Source organism: Drosophila ananassae, chromosome 2L, assembly GCF_017639315.1.
Source record: "Drosophila ananassae strain 14024-0371.13 chromosome 2L, ASM1763931v2, whole genome shotgun sequence".
NCBI lineage: Eukaryota > Metazoa > Arthropoda > Insecta > Diptera > Drosophilidae > Drosophila > Drosophila ananassae.
This window is the reverse complement of record NC_057927.1, coordinates 4680857-4699183: the sequence shown is the minus strand read 5'-3', so window position 1 is coordinate 4699183 and position 18327 is coordinate 4680857. Positions and strand designations below refer to the sequence as shown.

At 36.4% G+C, this 18327-nt stretch overlaps 1 protein-coding gene across 32 annotated transcripts in view; it reads left to right on the top strand.

The window, feature by feature from the left end:
- Nucleotides 1–18327, top strand: part of LOC6500007 (calcium-activated potassium channel slowpoke) — a 39196-nt gene that overhangs the window by 13948 nt on the left and 6921 nt on the right. For 5 of the 32 annotated variants that reach the window (XM_014910842.3, XM_014910839.3, XM_032449562.2 and 2 more), the window contains 8 exons: nucleotides 4387–4497; nucleotides 6502–6607; nucleotides 8278–8430; nucleotides 8493–8648; nucleotides 10507–10619; nucleotides 11713–11871; nucleotides 11932–12008; nucleotides 12681–12716. In XM_014910842.3, the coding sequence (XP_014766328.1) occupies nucleotides 4387–4497; nucleotides 6502–6607; nucleotides 8278–8430; nucleotides 8493–8648; nucleotides 10507–10619; nucleotides 11713–11871; nucleotides 11932–12008; nucleotides 12681–12716 (911 nt within the window). Of the gene's footprint in view, nucleotides 1–4386; nucleotides 4498–4998; nucleotides 5105–6501; nucleotides 6608–8277; nucleotides 8431–8492; nucleotides 8649–8889; nucleotides 9003–10506; nucleotides 10620–11712; nucleotides 11872–11931; nucleotides 12009–12680; nucleotides 12717–14865; nucleotides 14938–15965; nucleotides 16017–17362; nucleotides 17387–18327 lie in introns of all 32 variants that reach the window. The other 27 variants (XM_014910841.3, XM_014910854.3, XM_014910843.3 and 24 more) reach the window with 14 other exon arrangements.

Here is an 18327-nt window from a genome sequence, read left to right as displayed (position 1 = left end):
TGCTAACAACAAATACAACACAACATTTGTACATTTGAACTATCCGGGCCATCAATCAATCAATCAAACAATCAGCCAATCAATCAATCACATAGACTTTACAAAACATTTAATCGATCAAACTCTCACCACAACAAACAGGAACAACAAATGCAACAGCAACAGAAACAGAAACACCCACACTCAACAATTGAAAATCAAGCAAAATCAAAAAGAAAATTTAACTAAAATACTCATATTGCTTACTATATGAAAAGAAAAAAAAAACAAAATATTTAGTTCTCGAACAACTCATTTTTCGTTTGTTGCTATTCAGTTGAATTCGTTTCGAATTTTCGTTTCGACCTAAACGTGTCTACGTAGTTCATTACGTAATTACCTAAAACGTAACTCAAGACGTCACAAAAAGTAAGATGTATCGACAAACCGCCTTCCTCTGCACCCCATCCCCCCCGAAAGGAGGTGATGGAGGTGGGAGTGGGCGTGGCGCATTATGCATTAGTTTCATTAAGTTTACGTTTCGCCCATCGATTTGATTTTTGATTTGCCAGTTTTGATTCTTGTTTTCTTTGAATTGGCATTTTGCAGATATCGTATTTGAGAATCGTACCACATATAAAAAATCAATTGTTCCGTACTTAAAAAATTCTGTTCTGAGTGTATCTACTATATCATGTGCGTACTCTTAACTACCAAATGCTATCTTGTTGTGAGTTTCCATACTACATCCTGAATTTGAACGCCAAAATTATCAACTTACTCTTCTGCTACTTTCTACTCTCTATATCGTACTCGTACATCCTGATCTTGAACCTAAATTCTTTAGATCCTATCTTATCGTTTGATTTGCACGTTTGCCTCTTCTGTTCCAACTTGAGTTTTGAAAGCGATGCGGCTAGATCGCGTTGAACTTTTGGGTTTCCTTATCATTTATACCTTTGATTCACTTTAATAAAATTAGAAACAATTTGGATTCCGTGTAATTTGCAGGTCGATCGGTAGATCCTTCGATCAAGCGAGTGTGAAGCGAATGTCAGAGCTGATGATTGGCATTAATCGAAATTCAATATGCGTACACTCTTTAGTTTTTGTCTTTTCTGTATGCCATATCATCCTAGCCTCTTTTTGCATTTGTATTAGCCCTTGAAGTGAATCAGTGATTGGTGTTTATTATTGTGTTACATTATCGTAATTGTCTATATAGTCCTTGATATCGAAGTCGTAACTCGTATATATATATCTATATACATAAATAAATATACATGCGTATATGTATATCCATTTTAAACGATTTAACATTGAACGATAATAATGCATACTAAATACAATAATAATATTATTGATTCGATTGTATACGTAAATGTTAGAATCCATATAATTCAAAATGTACACACACACATGCATAAGTATCTCGGTAAATAAAGGAGGCCTCCATAGCTCTCCATAGACTTTTTCTCCCCAAGTACAGACAGCAATTTGTATATAATACTTAAGCAATTTTCACGGAAGACTTCAATTTGCTGAATATTTTTGGCTAGAAATGTAAAATACGTATTAGTAAACAGCTTATGCCATCGAGTGACACAGTTGACAACAGGAAACTGTCATCTGTCACCTGTCATCTGTCAAACGAGTCGAAACGGAATCATCTATGTGTGTGTAAAGCAAATGAATAAAACAATCAAGCAATAAACTCATATATCCTTCCAACATATATTTTACTCTTACGCTATCTTTCTCTCTCTCTTTCTCACTGTCTTTATACATGTATATCTAACTCTTTCTCTAAAAATCCTTCAATAAGTTATCGGCTACTATCCGTGTTGTAGTTCTTGGACATCTTTTATATACCCTATGCTATAAACACACACAAAAACACTGACACTTACTCTTTACTATTGTATTGGAAAATGGATTATTATTTTCATGTTTTCCTCTTCTTTGTGAACTTCTGTTTTGACTAACATTCGAGTATAAACGGTATGATCAACCAATAAAAATATAAACAAATTTACAAGTAATCTACAAGATATACACACAAAACCATAGATTATGAGAATATGTATCGGATAATGTAATCGGATTAAAGTAAAGCTCCACTTCACCCAATTGTCGTAACTCAGTGTTGTGTATGGATGAGCTCGGCGTTACCATTTTATTAACCTTTGTCCAGGTAGGAAGCAATTGCTGCGGTGACTTGCATCGTTGTATGACTTGAAATGTTACCTTTTGAAATGGCCCCCTGAGCACATCACACTCTTTTTTTTTGTCTAGCTGAGGGATCCACCGAAATCTTCGATAATGGTGGCAATACAATTTCGTAACCTTAACCGTAATCGTAACTGAACTTAACCCGATTCCACAAACGTATCCGTATCCGAGCCCTTCCAAACTGTCTACATACACAAACATCTATCTCCACTTTCTCTCTGTCTCTCTTTCAAGATCTCTCCTATCCAAAGTTTATAATTTCATTCAAAACTCACTCACATTCATTGCACATTTCCGAGTGATTTGAGATTTGGCGCATCTGAAGATCAACATTAAAATATTTTTATATTGTATCTGATTCATGATCATGTTCAAGAAATGAGCAGTAATATTATATGAAAGTAAAACGATGAAAATGCGTGGCCAGGCATCAATTTTAAAAAACCTTTTCACAATATTTACATCATATTTCAATACAAAATCTAGAAAAACCAAATATAAATTCAATTTCAAATGTCACAAGTTCGTTTTATTAGCTGCAACAATATTAAAAAAAAAAAAAAAACAGCAACACGAGAAATAATCGAATGTAGAATATTTATTATTGTTCGTTTGTTCGTTAAATGCAAATTGAAGTTCTTCTTTTGTTTTAGCGATCTAGACAAGCACAGTTTTTAATGCCATACCAGAGGTAAACAGTTGGCACTTGTATAGAATTGCATCTGGATTCCATAAAAAACACATCCACAAGGACAGATCTATATGAGGTTTTTTGATCGAAAGAATTTTGATATTGACTTAAGACTGACTGAATTATCGGATTATTAGTTTTATTTGATTTGACAGCCTTAGACCTTGGCGTATTATGGTCTGTAAAAAAGAGTTATGTGATTTTCCACAATACACCGACAGTATCACACATCAAATTCATACACACCGAGTAGTTGAAGTATGCATGTGTAGTTTGTGGCACTGACACACCCCGAAAGTACTTGGGTTTTGGGAAGAATGCCTGCCTGGTTTGCCTGACTGCCCGATTGCATGACTGTGATAACAGTAATACTCAAAGCCAAGCCAAAAATAATCTATTTACCACCAAATAGTATGTAGCACCCGTAGAAGCTCCTATATAAATATGTATATCTATATATTCCGAATGAGCGTAGTGTATTATACAATGTGTACATAGAATACAAATGCGTTGGCCAGTTGCTGACTACTTTTGATGCTTTACTTGATGCATGTAAGTTGATTATTACCAAGGAATGGTGTGCGTAGCTATATGCCTTTACCTAGAACCGTATTGATTTTTTCAGTGTACCTTAAAATACTTTTTATTTCGATTGGCGGGCTGCAGTTGCGGCTGATTGGTGCAACTGCAGCGACAAGATGCTCATTTTGATTCGATTATTTGATTATTATTTCTTACCATTGAATTAAGTTGTGTACACGCCCCTGGGGTAGCAGACTAAATTCATGCATTTTGCAATTATCATTTTAGTGTTTAGTTTCAATTATGAGTTCGTGTATTTTGTATAATTTTTGATAAATGTTTGTTTTCTAAGAAGATGCAAAGTAATTATACTTTACCACCAAATAATACTGACAAGCTATAAAGATAACAATAACATGGCAACGACAAGCAGTTGATAAATAATATAAACATATCAAATCATAATCGATATAAATAAATATACAGAAATACAAAACAATGAAAATACTCGTATAAATAAACTCATCCAAGAACATGCACTCATTCGAACACATTCAAAGCACTCAAACTCTCATAGTCATGCACACACCAACACAGAGACACTGACAGCGTATATATGTAATATAAATTTGGCTTCCTGACAGATTCATGCCATGTGATTAAATCTGGGATGAATTATTCAGCCACAGCAGGGCCAGGAAAGTGAATCTAATTCAATCAATACAATTAGATTCAGCTTCCTCAGCCCAATGCCTTTCTGCTGCTTTAATCGCACACTAATACTGATACACAAACACTTCATTCTATACATCTACATATGCCACACATGTACAGAGCTTCAGTGCATTCCACTCTAGATTTAAGACAAATTGTTGCATTACTCGTCCACCCGCCTTCAAATTCAAGGAATCTAATGTATTCTTCTTTTCCCCAATCAACCATCCGCCTGTTATATCCGCCAGACATATTGTGGTGTGCGGTCATATAACGTACGAGTCCGTGTCGCATTTCCTGAAGGACTTTCTCCACGAAGATCGGGAGGACGTCGATGTCGAAGTGGTCTTTCTCCATCGGTAAGTCCATCACGAACACTCTTTCAAATTTTGAGCAGAAGAAAAACCTGTTTACAACCGTATTGCCAATTCGTTGTGTCGTTGTTATTTTGATTTATTGTTTCATAAATGTATTTGATTGATTTTTAATTACAATCAGCAGCAAAATAACAAATTAGCGCAGTATCTAAGCAGATCCGCAGAATGACGAGATGGTGGTCAGCGGATGCGCTGGAAAGTAGGCAATGATTTTTTTAACACCCTTTCCGCCATCTTCTGGTCGCCATTTCAATAGACGGAGTGAAGACTCCCAGTCAGTTAAGTTAGTCGAAGGCACTACTTTAAGTATTTGCATTAATTTAGTCCTTACAATTAGTAAACACACTGACAGTTGAAATTGATTTTTGATTTTAATGTTTTTCATTTTATTTCATACTTGTTAATTCCCTAACTCAATTTAATTTATATATAAATGCCATATCATGTAATGTAATATAAACCGTACGTCGAACAATCAAATAGCAAAGAACCTGATCTGGAGCTAGAGGGACTGCTGAAGCGTCACTATACAACAGTGGCCTTTTTTCAGGGCACTATGATGAACGCAGTCGACCTGGAGCGAGTCAAGGTACACAAACACACACCAAGTCGCCAAAAACACAACACCCACACCCACACCGACACTGACACGCCAACCATCACTCAGACACTCCAGACACACGAACACCTACAGAGTACACTCGGTACAATGAACCAAACACAAACCAGTGAGCAAACATGAAGACACACAGATCTGCAGTAACGATCTCTACTCGAGCCCCGATTGTTAGGATTCCCAGCATCAAAAAACCGCAAAAGTGATAGTAATCAGCGAGCATACTACTTGCAACTCATACTTGTGAATGTTTTTGTGACCGTGGCCACAACTTAGATCTCCAATTGCTAACTTCACTTTGTTTAACCTACGAAACTCAGTTATCCAAGCCAAAAAAAAAAACAACTACAGCAATCGAAAATGACACGCCCCTACCCCTGATCTCCATATATATATATATATATGCCATCTATCTATGCTCGCTCTCACTTTGAACTTGAACAATTGAATTATGTTTATTTTTATTGCAATTTTATAGCTTTATTATAGCATTATGATTAATGGTTTCCGGTTGCTGCTGTTGGGACTTTTGAGGAAACGATTTTTATCCATTTTCCTCGTCGCGCCTAACAACAAATGATGTTAACATTAATTTTAGATAGATTTTAGTTAAGAACCCCGTAACACTTTTTCACTTTATATTTTTTCGGTAATTTTTTTAGGTTGCCTTAATGTATTTAACCCGCTTAATGGAATGACCTCCTTAGCTGATTTTTTTCAAATTTACCATATTTCCTTCTTATTCAAATCGAGCTGAAAGCTAACCAAAAAAGCTACAAATATTTCACGACCTTTATATTTTTATATTCGACATCGTAGTAGTCTAAAGTTCAATTCAAATAAACCTCTTGTAAAATATTCGTGCAATTTTTATTCACCTATAGAATTTTTTGAGTCTTGAGCCTAGATAAGTAACGTTAACTAGTTTACTAAGAAGAGTTTTTTTCTAGAGTAACGATTTATTGTAAGTAAGGAGAGTTTACATTTTCTGACTTTATTACTTTTAGTTTAGTTTAGTTTTAATGAATCACACTTACTTATTATTGTTGCACCTTCGGCTTGAAGATTTTCTTTCAACAATTGTCTGCATTGTTTGTTTTTCTTTCTATTTTCATTTGCATATTTGCGGACTCAATAAATTGCACAATAACCATATATATTTGTATATTGTTTGTTGTGTTTTTTGAACACCAACGCACTCACCTGCAACGATACTCTTCTGTTGCCATGAATACAATCCATGTAACCCACGTGTACATTGGAATCATTGAAAACTCTAAAAACTTTGTATTATTTTTCCACAAAAAAAAAAAAATCAAACTGAAATTACCAAAAACTTACCAAAAAAAAAAAACTAAAAAATTATAAAGTAAACCACCCGATTTGGAACTTGAGGGTTTGTTCAAACGTCATTTTACCACCGTGGAATTCTTCCAAGGAACCATTATGAATCCGATTGATCTGCAGAGGGTTAAGGTAAAACGAAAATGTATTTTCATTTTATTCGTTCTATATGTTCGTTCGTTTGCTTTCTTTCTGTTCATTTACCCGACTTTCCTTTTCGTGTACCTTTTGTGTGTCGATCTGAGCTGAGCTTTGATTTAATTATGAATTAACCAAAGCTTACATAGAAGTTAAGTTGTGTGGGCTCGGCCTCTTTGGTACCTATTTATGTTTATGTAATGTAACGAACGCTCAAATGTAATTAAATCCTGCCTATAAATAAACCTATGTATATTGTATATGTCTCTGTGTGTGTGTATCTGTGTGTATGTACAAGCCTACATGGACACTCGCGACACCCGCGTAATACATATGTAATGTATGTGACCCATTATGCATTCCCTGGTTTTAGTTTAGTGTACAAAAGCATCGTCGTTTCCATTAGTACTTGTATCGTTTTGGCCCAGCACTCGACTAACCAATTAAAAAATACATAAATCAACTGGAATACAGAAAAAACACAAACACAGAACACAAGTATGAATACCATATGTATGTTGCTGTTGGACACAAAAGTATTAATTATTTTAATTAATCCTCAGTTTAAGCCTCTTTATTTACAACCATTAACGTTAAAGTAATCTCGTATTTACGTATGTGCTAAGTATATTAATGTAATTGTTAAGTTACTGTATAGTATGGGTTAACAATCAGTTCAATTCGTGTTTTAATGTAAATTCAAATAAAAATTTTTAAACATAACTTTTCGTGGGGATAAGTTCGTGTATATATCAGCTTAATCGATTTCCTTGTGAAGACGAACACTCTTGAAAGGCACTTGCTGCTGTCAGCGAGTGTCCTTGAAAAGTTAAGATAAAGAAGCTTGGCATTAAAGCATATCTACTGCATGTGAGCCGATGCATGTGCATACTATATATAATCGAATAACAAGTGCTTGTAGCTGGTGCTAATCTATTGTCTAATGCCCACTTGATTTCCTATTTAGTTGTTTGGTCTTTGAGATCTGATTAAGTTTATTCAGTACACCGATCACCCCTACCCGTCTGTGTCACTCGTACTTTATATATAATCCCCACAAGTTGCCACCCACAGCTATGCACCGAGCGTTCGCCTTATGATTTCTTAATGTGTCCTTAGTTTGAAGTTGAAACCAAAAGACTGTGTCCAGCAACCCACCCACCCAGCAACTGAAAAACCGCTTACTATCTCCCCCAACCGCTCCCAATGGGCAATGCTAATGAATAACCGTACCTTAAAGATACCTACTACGTACGCAATGTATATGCAAGATATCTGGCCACGATCTGAGTCAGATCGGGCCACTAACAACATAAACCAAAACACACAACAGTTGTGGCATTTTAAGTACTCATACTCGTACCATAGTTGTCCAGTCAATGTGCGTGTAAACCTTAAACGCTTACTAATTGTTAATATTGTGGACAATGCTCTAAACGTGACACCTCTGCAATATATCTCACAGTTACAGTAACAATAACAATCACTGAACCATAACAAACTACTTTGAACAGTTCAACATAACAAAACTAACTCACATGAGACAAACATCCAGCCCATAGACATAGTCTGACCATAAACCAACCTCCAAACTTTCAAATCCCCATACTAATCGGAAACTTTTCAATCTCCCCGTCCGGCCGAATGCTGTTTGGTCTCAAAAGGTACACGAAGCCGATGCCTGCCTGGTGCTAGCTAACAAATATTGCCAAGATCCCGACGCAGAAGATGCTGCCAACATCATGAGAGTAATCTCGATCAAAAACTACAGCGACGACATTCGAGTCATCATCCAACTGATGCAATACCACAATAAGGTACAGTTTTCAAGAATATCCTTTTTCTAAGTATTCGGTCTTTTTAAATTGTGATTTTTTAGGCCTATTTGCTGAACATACCATCGTGGGACTGGAAACAGGGCGACGATGTCATTTGCTTGGCCGAGCTGAAGCTGGGCTTCATAGCCCAGAGCTGTCTGGCTCCTGGCTTCTCGACGATGATGGCCAATCTGTTTGCCATGCGATCGTTCAAGACGGTAAGTACGGTCTTTGGCCCAGAGAACTTGGCCCACTCACCAACGATATACCAGACACAATCACACAACTGGCGTTACTTAAAAGCAGGCCGGAAAAGTGTTAGATATTTTACAGATTTACAGATTCGCAGACAATATGTATGTTGCATTGCTAAGATGCGCCACCGAGGGGGCAATCAATATCCGGGGTGTACCATTTATATAAAATCAAATGTCTCTATATTACGTCTTTAACCCATAGTCGCCAGACATGCAGTCTTGGACAAATGATTACCTGCGCGGCACTGGCATGGAAATGTACACTGAAACATTGAGTCCCACATTTATTGGAATACCATTTGCTCAGGCCACTGAGTAAGTCACGCAGCAGGCAGTTTTCCAATTTTCCAACCATAAGCTATATCGTAATACTCGTACCAGCAAAAACAAAAAAAAAATAAATTAAAAATACTATATCGTATCTACTACTACCTACTCTATTCTACTACTTGTTAATCGTGCAGCGTTGAACAAAAAAAAAAAAAAATACAAACAAAAATCTTACACCATGTCTGACTTGAAAATTTAATTGTGATTTGGTTTTTTGAATCACAATTAAGTTTTTTTAAGCCGGAAAACACACATTTCAACTCTCACACACACCACAAGTAAACACGTTATTTGTTTCACTCAGTTCTGATCGTCGTTGTAACAAATTTTAAGTTTAAATTATTTTGAATTCTTCCCAAAACGAGGACTGCGGCACGTTTACACCGATCTAAGTGTTGCCACGTGTAAAGGTGCCTGCCAACGAATCTAGTTTTTTGATTTCTCAGTTCCAATCAAGACACTTAAGAATAAAAAAATAAAAAAAACACACGCAAATACACTGACAATACATATACACTGTGAAAATTAGTCGTTGTTTCAAGCAAATTCTTTGTGTAATTGAGTGTTCTAAATGTTCAAAATGCCTTCAGTGTTTGCAAATATAAAATACGGTTTCTATTCTTTCGTTACCAAAAAGCAAACTTCAAACTGCCAAGACAGTTCTTTTGACTTTTTATTTTAAGGACAAACGAACACCCACACATGCCCACATACATAGACACACAAAAAAACCAAAACACATAAACACACCTACACACACACTCGCTAATTGTATGGTATCTGTGTGAGCGGATCGCTCAGAAACATCTCTATCTCTCTATATGTCTCTATGAAAAACAGTTCTAAGTTTTGCAGCGTGCATTTTTGTTTTGAGTTGGACTTTATTTTGTATTAAGTTCCTTGATGATATCAGTTGGATTTGTTGATTTCTTCTCATTTGACACACGTTCGGTTCGGTTGAGTCTTGATGCCACCCCAAATGCTCGTGCCTTCTTCAATGCTGTAAAGTTCGCCAGAAAGTGTACAGACCGAATGCCAAAACAACAACCAGAGAATCGAAGCAGTATTTCTATGCCAAAGCCAAAGCCAATCCAAAAGTAAAAGCCAAATGCAAATGCCTGATCCAGAAACATGCACAACACTCTCATAGCACTCTTAGTACTTGCCAGCTATTGAAATGTGTGCCATAGAATCCAGAAACCAGAAACCAGAATCCAGCTAAGAAACCAGTCAAGTCCCAGCTATGAGATGCGTAGGATGTGTCCCAATCCCAGCGAGCCAATATATACATATGTATGATATTTCTATCTGCTCCCTGACACCTCAGTCTCTGCTAGTAAACTTCACCTGCCACACGACCAAAAAAAAAAACAAAAAAAAAATAATAAAACAAATACAGAACAGACAGACAAACCGACTATGTGCCACGTAGTTACTATAGCGAACTTACTAAATGCAAACCACAACAAAACCATTTTCTAACTTTCAGTCACCAGACACACAGGCCTGGCAAAATGATTATCTTCAAGGTACAGGGTGTGAGATGTACACCGAAACCCTATCACCTTCATTTACCGGCATGACATTCCCACAAGCCAGCGAGTAAGACTCAAAAATGAGAAATTAGCGAAACAAAAATATAAAAAAAAAAACGTTATATGCAAACTGTATAAAAAATACTACTACTACTACTTCTACTACTACAACTTTTTGCATTGTACAAAATAAGTTTGTTTACCAATTCTTTTTCCTATTATTTACCAACTTGAATTCGATTCTTGTTTGATTTACTCTCCTTCCTCATAATAACAACTAAACAACTAAACAACCGTTTGTCGCCTCTCCCAGCCTCCCACCTTTTTGGCCACATAAACATATATATATCGAACCCCCCAATTCAAGCTCTAACCAATAGCCCATAGAAACGAAAAGCCACAATTACCCGAGGGCGAACGCATTGAGCAACCTGTATATTACAACCAACACTCATAACAATTGGCTGAAACTGCATTTGTTACCGTATTAGCAACCGTATACGTATCCGTAACCGCATCCGATCGCCACAATCGCCTGCTAACCGAACTCAGCTCGCTGCGATTCTTAATTCGTAGTAGTAGCCCGCCCAGTCAAGAAACCACACGTACACTGCAAATAATTCTTAGAGACTCTCACCAGAACAGCGCCACTTTGTGACTCCACTTTCCGCCGAACCCCCGAACTCATTGCATGTGCAGAATGTAAAGTTATTGTCCCACCGTTTGTAGAGTGCATTCTAGTCGACCATAGAACGCAGATTATTTCGATCTGTAGTTTTTGATTTTGTTTACGATTTTTATACATTTTTTGTCAACAGATTTTTCTCTAGTTTATCTTCTAAGCATTTTGCCTGGCATGATATTTTTTGACTCGTCAATTGATTTGTTTTTTACAGTGTACGCTTTGAGGGCACTCACTAACACCAAGACACCTAGACAAACACCTAGATACTCAACACCTGTTCACACACTCACTAACACCCACACTCACACCCACAACCACAACCACACACAATGTGCATGCCCGTTTTTTGAGAGAGTTCAACTACACTTTTGTAGCAAACTAAACTAGGTTCAATGACTTGTAAAGCAATCTAGACTAAGTGGAAGCCAAGTTGGCCGATTAGAGACTAACTGGACTCCCCCTTCCCGCCGTTTAGACTGTGCTTCTCCAAGCTGAAGCTCCTGCTGCTCGCCATCGAGATCAAAGGGGCTGAGGAGGGGGCCGACAGCAAGATTTCCATTAACCCGCGTGGGGCCAAGATCCAGGCCAACACGCAAGGATTCTTTATAGCACAAAGCGCCGACGAGGTGAAGCGGTAAGTGCACAATTATTTTATTTATTTGATGTATTATTAAAACATATTATCCATTGGCAGTGCCTGGTTCTATTGCAAAGCCTGTCACGAGGACATCAAGGACGAGACGCTGATCAAGAAATGCAAATGCAAAAACTGTAAGCATTCCCTTGTACCGACTCCCCCCCTATTATTTCTTAGAGTATTTTATGTATCCATGGATTTAATTTAACTTATCCGTTTTCATTTCGATATGCATTTGATTTGAGTGTTTCGTTTCGTGTATCGAACGGTATGAGGACAGCCAGAGTCGAATAAGCCAAAACAGAAATATTATAAGAATAATAACTCGATTTTAGTTCGTAAGCAGGCAGATCATAGATTTAAGGCGCAAACTTTTCAAACTCTTATGAATATTTACATATTTTTTACACTCTACCTCGATACCTATTCGTAAACTATATTTCGAAATATTTTTATACAAAATATCCATGTTTTTATTATATATTTATTATGTATGTGTGTTGGCGCGTGTGGCCCTCGCCTTCAATGAAATCTAAACCAAATACTGCAAATTCAACAACCACAACAACTAACTATGTATAACTGAATCGAATCGACAATACTCATTGGCGCGGCTGCAACTGCCGGGGGCACCACCGCACGCACACTCACACCCACTCGCCCACCCACTCGTGTGTGTCTGTGTGCGTCTGGGTGCTCCACACTTGCAACGCGGCATAACCAAATACAATTAAACCAATTAATTCCAAATCGAATTGAATTTAATACCAAATAATACAATCCAATGCCATAACTTTGTCCCACAGTGACTGTTCAGCCCAGGAGCAAATTCGATGACTTAGGTAAATCAAGCAACAAATCGAATAATCAAATGAATAAGAAAAAGAATACACTAACTTCCCACAAAAACCAGAACACGATACCACCACACCAACACTTCTCAGTTTTGAAGTTTAATTCCAACTACAATACCGATTCCGAATACAATTCCAACTTTTGTATAAAGTACATTATGCATATTCCTGTTTTCTTTTTGACTATCCATCGAATACAACAAACTAAAGGTCCCCCCGATTCCCAGAACCGAACCAAATCTAACTCCACCGAGCACCTCACCACCAATCAATCGAGAGCACAACGAAATCAAGACCTTTCCTTTGATTTTGATTGTTTGTCTTTAGTTTTTGATACAATTTTGCAAACCGAAATCATTGGCCATTTTGGAGTGTGCTCAGAGCCCCGTTACTGACATCATAACCATTCACTAGCATATATAATATATATACCAACCTATATAATAACTATTTGAGAAAAACTGAACCATCCTGAACCGTCCTGCCCGTTTATCTTGCCCATGTGCAGTTCTATTTTGGTCACTGTTTGTTTTGACATGCGCCTCTTTGTAACCCACGAAGTAACAGTTAATTACACTCACATTTGTAACGATTGAATATATACTCCCATATACATAACATATATATCCCCCGTCCGATGGCTTCCAAGACCAGATAACCAGACCAATCAAAACATAACGTGCCATTGACGTTGTAAATATGTTTGTGCGATATGCAACCCCAGTTCTTTGATACTACCAATATTACAGCCACAGTCAACCAGCAAGAAATGTAAAACTCACTCATAGTTTTTGTTTTGGCCATCACAACCCCATAATAGACTCGCCACTTTTCAGTTTCAAGTGTCATTTTCGTTTTACGAGGCGTATGCGCAATTTTTTCGATATAAATGTGCCAAGCCCGATAGGAAGTGAGCCCAACGTGAAATACAAAGGATATAAAGTGGTGTTCATAATAATTTAAAGAAAAAGAGGCCACGGATAATGATTCTATATTTTTTAAACATTTCTTAAAAATAAACTTTACTTTGCAGTAAGTCTATTTGCTTTGTATTTCATTAAAAAGGCATGGAAAAAGCATACTACATCTGTATTTTGATACATTTTGAACCTTTGAAACTCTTTTGATAATTGAATTATATTCTAAATCCGAAACTGCACAATTTTTTTAACAGTCTATCTCGCTAATCCTCGCTCTTGCTCTCTATTTCTGTCTCTGTAACTCCCTTTTACTCTTTGTACTTTATACTTATGTGTTGAGAATAACCCTTACAAGAACCCAATAATAAGTGCATGGAAATGAGCACAAAAATCAATTTACATTTTATCACTCCATCACCATACGAAATAAAAAAACTTTAATACGAGAAAACAAGCTCAAATTTGAATAAATTTTAACTCACTTTTACAGCATCCAGATCTAATTTTAATACTCTTCCTAATACTTACGATTAAATTATTTTAAAATACTTACCGGTAGACTTAAGTTCTTGAAATGCGACGCCGTCTTCACGAATTCCTCCCAACACTTTTTCATTAATTTGTGTTCTTGGCGTGGCACTCACCTCACTCACCAGAGCTCTATTATTATATTAATCTACTATAAAATATATATATACTTTAATTGCGATTGTATATAATCGAGAGTAGCTACAGCGACTACTTGAAGCAAAATGTGTAAATAACTTTAGAGCAGGTTACTTTCCGATGTTAACCGACAGTTGCCAGAGAATAACTAACGTTTATGTATTTGGTTTCTATGTAGCGTAACACCTAAATAAAACTTTACTTATACTCTACGATCTTAACTTAATCTGTAAACACCCATCTTACAATTAGCTGCAAATGTTCTCAAGTAGTTAGTAAGTTTGCCGAGTTTGCGTTGCCTGTGTTATGGCTTTCAAAAAACAAAAAAAAAAAAAAAAGAAATAAAGGCGAAACGGGCTCCATTCTGCAGCTGTATGATACATATGTGTATATGTGGAAAAGCAGTTCGAAAAATAGTAGTGCCTAGTGCTTAAGTTTGTGATCCACTCCCAGATCCGATCCCAGATCTCCGGACCTGTTATATATGTATACCAATCTATGTGTGTATGTGCGAGTGTCAACTTGAATACCAAAACGTAACCATCTTGCAGATGTGGGCATGATTATGATGCAGACGGGCATGGTCAACCAAGGCATCACATCGGTGATGAATACAATGGAGGGTACGCTTTCAAAACCATTTCCACAAAACAAAAAAAAACAAAAAAACAAGAAAGTTAATTAATTAATTTGCGATTTGCGGCGCTCTATCCATTATTAATATCCGTATATATTATACCGAAGCCAAAGAAATTATTTGTTGCTGCTATTTCTAATCTAACCGAATCTAAAACCAAAAGCGCTAACTCAAAGATTTTTAAGCCTGGTTTTGAATTTATACCCAGTAGTCAAATAATCCCGATCCATAGAATCTAATGAAAAAGGCTAAAAACCTTTGATATGCGCCTTCCTAATTTGGTCAGCCAAATTGGTATTAAATAAAACTGATTCCTTAAAAACTAATTGAACTCGGAAACCTAAAAAAACATACTAAATTGATGTAAGTCTGTGAGCGTCTTGTGCTATAGTCAATGCTAAAAACCATGAAAGCTCTTAGCCGCTAATTGCCAAAGAATCCCGTCCAAAACCGAACCCCCCTGCATATTGTGACTAGAAAATGAAGAATAACATTTGATTTTGGGATTGAGGAGGAAAAATGGGAACTATATTTTAGGGAATAAGGTGAAATATTTCAGTTGTACCTCTGATCCTTCTATCGCTCTATCGTTCTTTCTATCGTACTCAGTATAAATAAAACATTTATCTCTTATATAGAACTAAATTAGTTTGCAACGATTTCTGGTTTGGTTCGTCCACGATGCGCGCATACTTAGTATATATTCCTTAAAAACATTACATATATCTAACTATTATCATAAAAGACATACCGCATATGAATATATCTACATATTTTTAACGAGAGTTCAAGTAAAACGTGTGCCGTGTGATTAACTTATGATTTATTTAATAGAGTATTTTATTTCGTATATTTTACCATCATTTTTTGAATGATGTTCGAAATGATAAGCAGATGAAGATTACGAAGAAGAAGTTAAATTGAATAATATTGAAAATCAACAATCATTACCTTGCCATCATTTACCTATTCACACGAATCCTATAAAATTCTGTTTTCATGAAACAAAAACAGTGGCCACCTTCCGGAAAGGCGTCCGAGCCGTACAAATGGTTGGGCGTGCAAGTACGTATAACTTACTCTACTCTCACTCTCTCTCTCTCTCTCTCTTTCTCTCTCTATCTATCTCTATCTCCTGTCTCTGTCTCTACCCTACTATAACCAAATAAGCATACGAACATACATTTCATAACCAGACAAGAAAATCCAACCCACAACCAACAATCAAAAACATGATTTTCAATTGGCATTTTCAAAATTGATCATTGCATTTGCCCAAGACTCTTGCTAACCAAGAAAAACGCTCTTTAACATGTTTATAATTGCCAACTAACTCACCAACTAACAAACTCTAATTGCTACTGTTCAGCTGCATATGCAATTCAGTCAATCCAATCAAAACTCAGCCAATCAATCAGGCAGCCAAACAAATCGAAAATCAATCAATCTTTGTCAGTTCAAACTCAAAAAAAATGAACACACTCGAACACAAATACAAATACTGCCCCTGACCCGCCCCCACCTCTTCAATAACGCCCCAACCCACCCAACTGCACACATACACCCAAAAGCTACAAAAAACAAACACTCACACACACCACACACACACACACATGTTTCGTTTCTACTCGTTCGTTATAGTAATTGTGTACTTTTTCGTAATCAACTTTAACCTTAGTGTGCGTGTGAGTGTGTAGTAAAGTCAACGAAACAAAAACCGAACTTCGTTCTGAGTCAATTGAGTTATTCGAAAGCAATACTACATATTCCGATAAATATTCATACTCGATTCTGCCGTTGTGTTTTCGTATGAACTCCATACCATATAAGTATGCTATACTTTTTTGTGTAACCGAGCACCCACATATCGAGTCGGTGTGTTTATAGTAAAAACTTTATGCCTCATACTCTACATAATACTTATCGTACTCGTATACTCGTATATCGTAAATTATATTGTACAAACGTTAACTTCATATATTGTGTATTGTACCGTACTGTATCTATCGTATCTATCGCATTGCATAATGTCGTGTAGTTAATTGGTGATACATACTTCTCAATTTCTACTGTTCACGTATCTTAGGATAGAAATACTTTCTGTTTCCGCTATACTATGTGGTTATCAAGACACACACACTGAACACGATACACGATACACCATGGAGGATCCGCAGGATCTGAACTCCGAAAACAACACTCGCCAGACACATCCTGCACAGACACTCATTTTCTGTAAAATATACAAACTCAATCTTCTGCGTCTGGAATTGATCCTTTCTATAATGTATTTAAATATGTAAACCTATCATCTTTCTATTGTACTCCCTCCCCTACCCACACACTCGTGTTCCGTATCAACTACTACAACTACAATACTCCTATTTATATGTCTCTGTGTGTGTGTGTAGAAGACGATGAATACTCGTTGTCAAGTAAGTCTAACTAACTCCAAAATACATGAAAAACCACAAAAAAAAAAAAAAGAAAATACTATGATTAAATCGCATTTGTACTCGTCTTAAACATAAATATATCATTATTTGTTTTAGTTGATTAGAGTTTTAAAGAAATTCGTTCATTTTCTTTCTAAGGTGTGCCAGTGCACGTTTTTCCATAACTTATAATTTTTTTTTTGAGTTCTTCAAAAAACAATTCTTTTAGTATAGTCTAAAGTAAGTTATTATTTAACCATACATAAACCATCATGAATAAATGCAAATGACCTGTGAAAAGCAAAGCAACTGAAGCCAATGATTAGAGCCACAATTCGATCACAACCCACCCGAATCATAAAGCGCCTGATCCTTTCCCCGAGCACTACATCACCCTTCCCGGGGAGAAAACAGGATAGGGGGAAAGGATGAATTAGATGTCGAAAAATTCCAAATTCGATGCAGTTAAATTGCTATAAAGAACCTAAGATAATAGAACTCTTAAATACAGCCCCCCTTCTGAGAAAGGGGTTTACTTAGATAGTGCAACTCGTAGTTGGAGAGATCGTTTGAAAATGTTCTTTGAGTGGGTGTTAGCAGTTCTAGCAGTCTAAGTATTAAATGCTTCAATAATCCAAATAATCCAAAACCGAATTCCACCGAGCCTAAAGTCCACAATGAAAATCAAGATAGTCTGCTAAATAATTACCAATCTTGCTACCCAGCTTGTACTCCGCACTTAGTCAGCGTGTTGCTTAAATAATGCTTCAAGCTTTAAACAATTTGGTTTGTATCCCAAAACAAAAAACCAACGCTTGCTTAGACTTGTTTTATTGTATTATGTATAAATATTCTATTTTGTACCCGTATGTATAAATGTATTATAACCATCACAAGTTCTGTTCAAACTCATATTTATTTGCATGTTTTGTTCGATATTC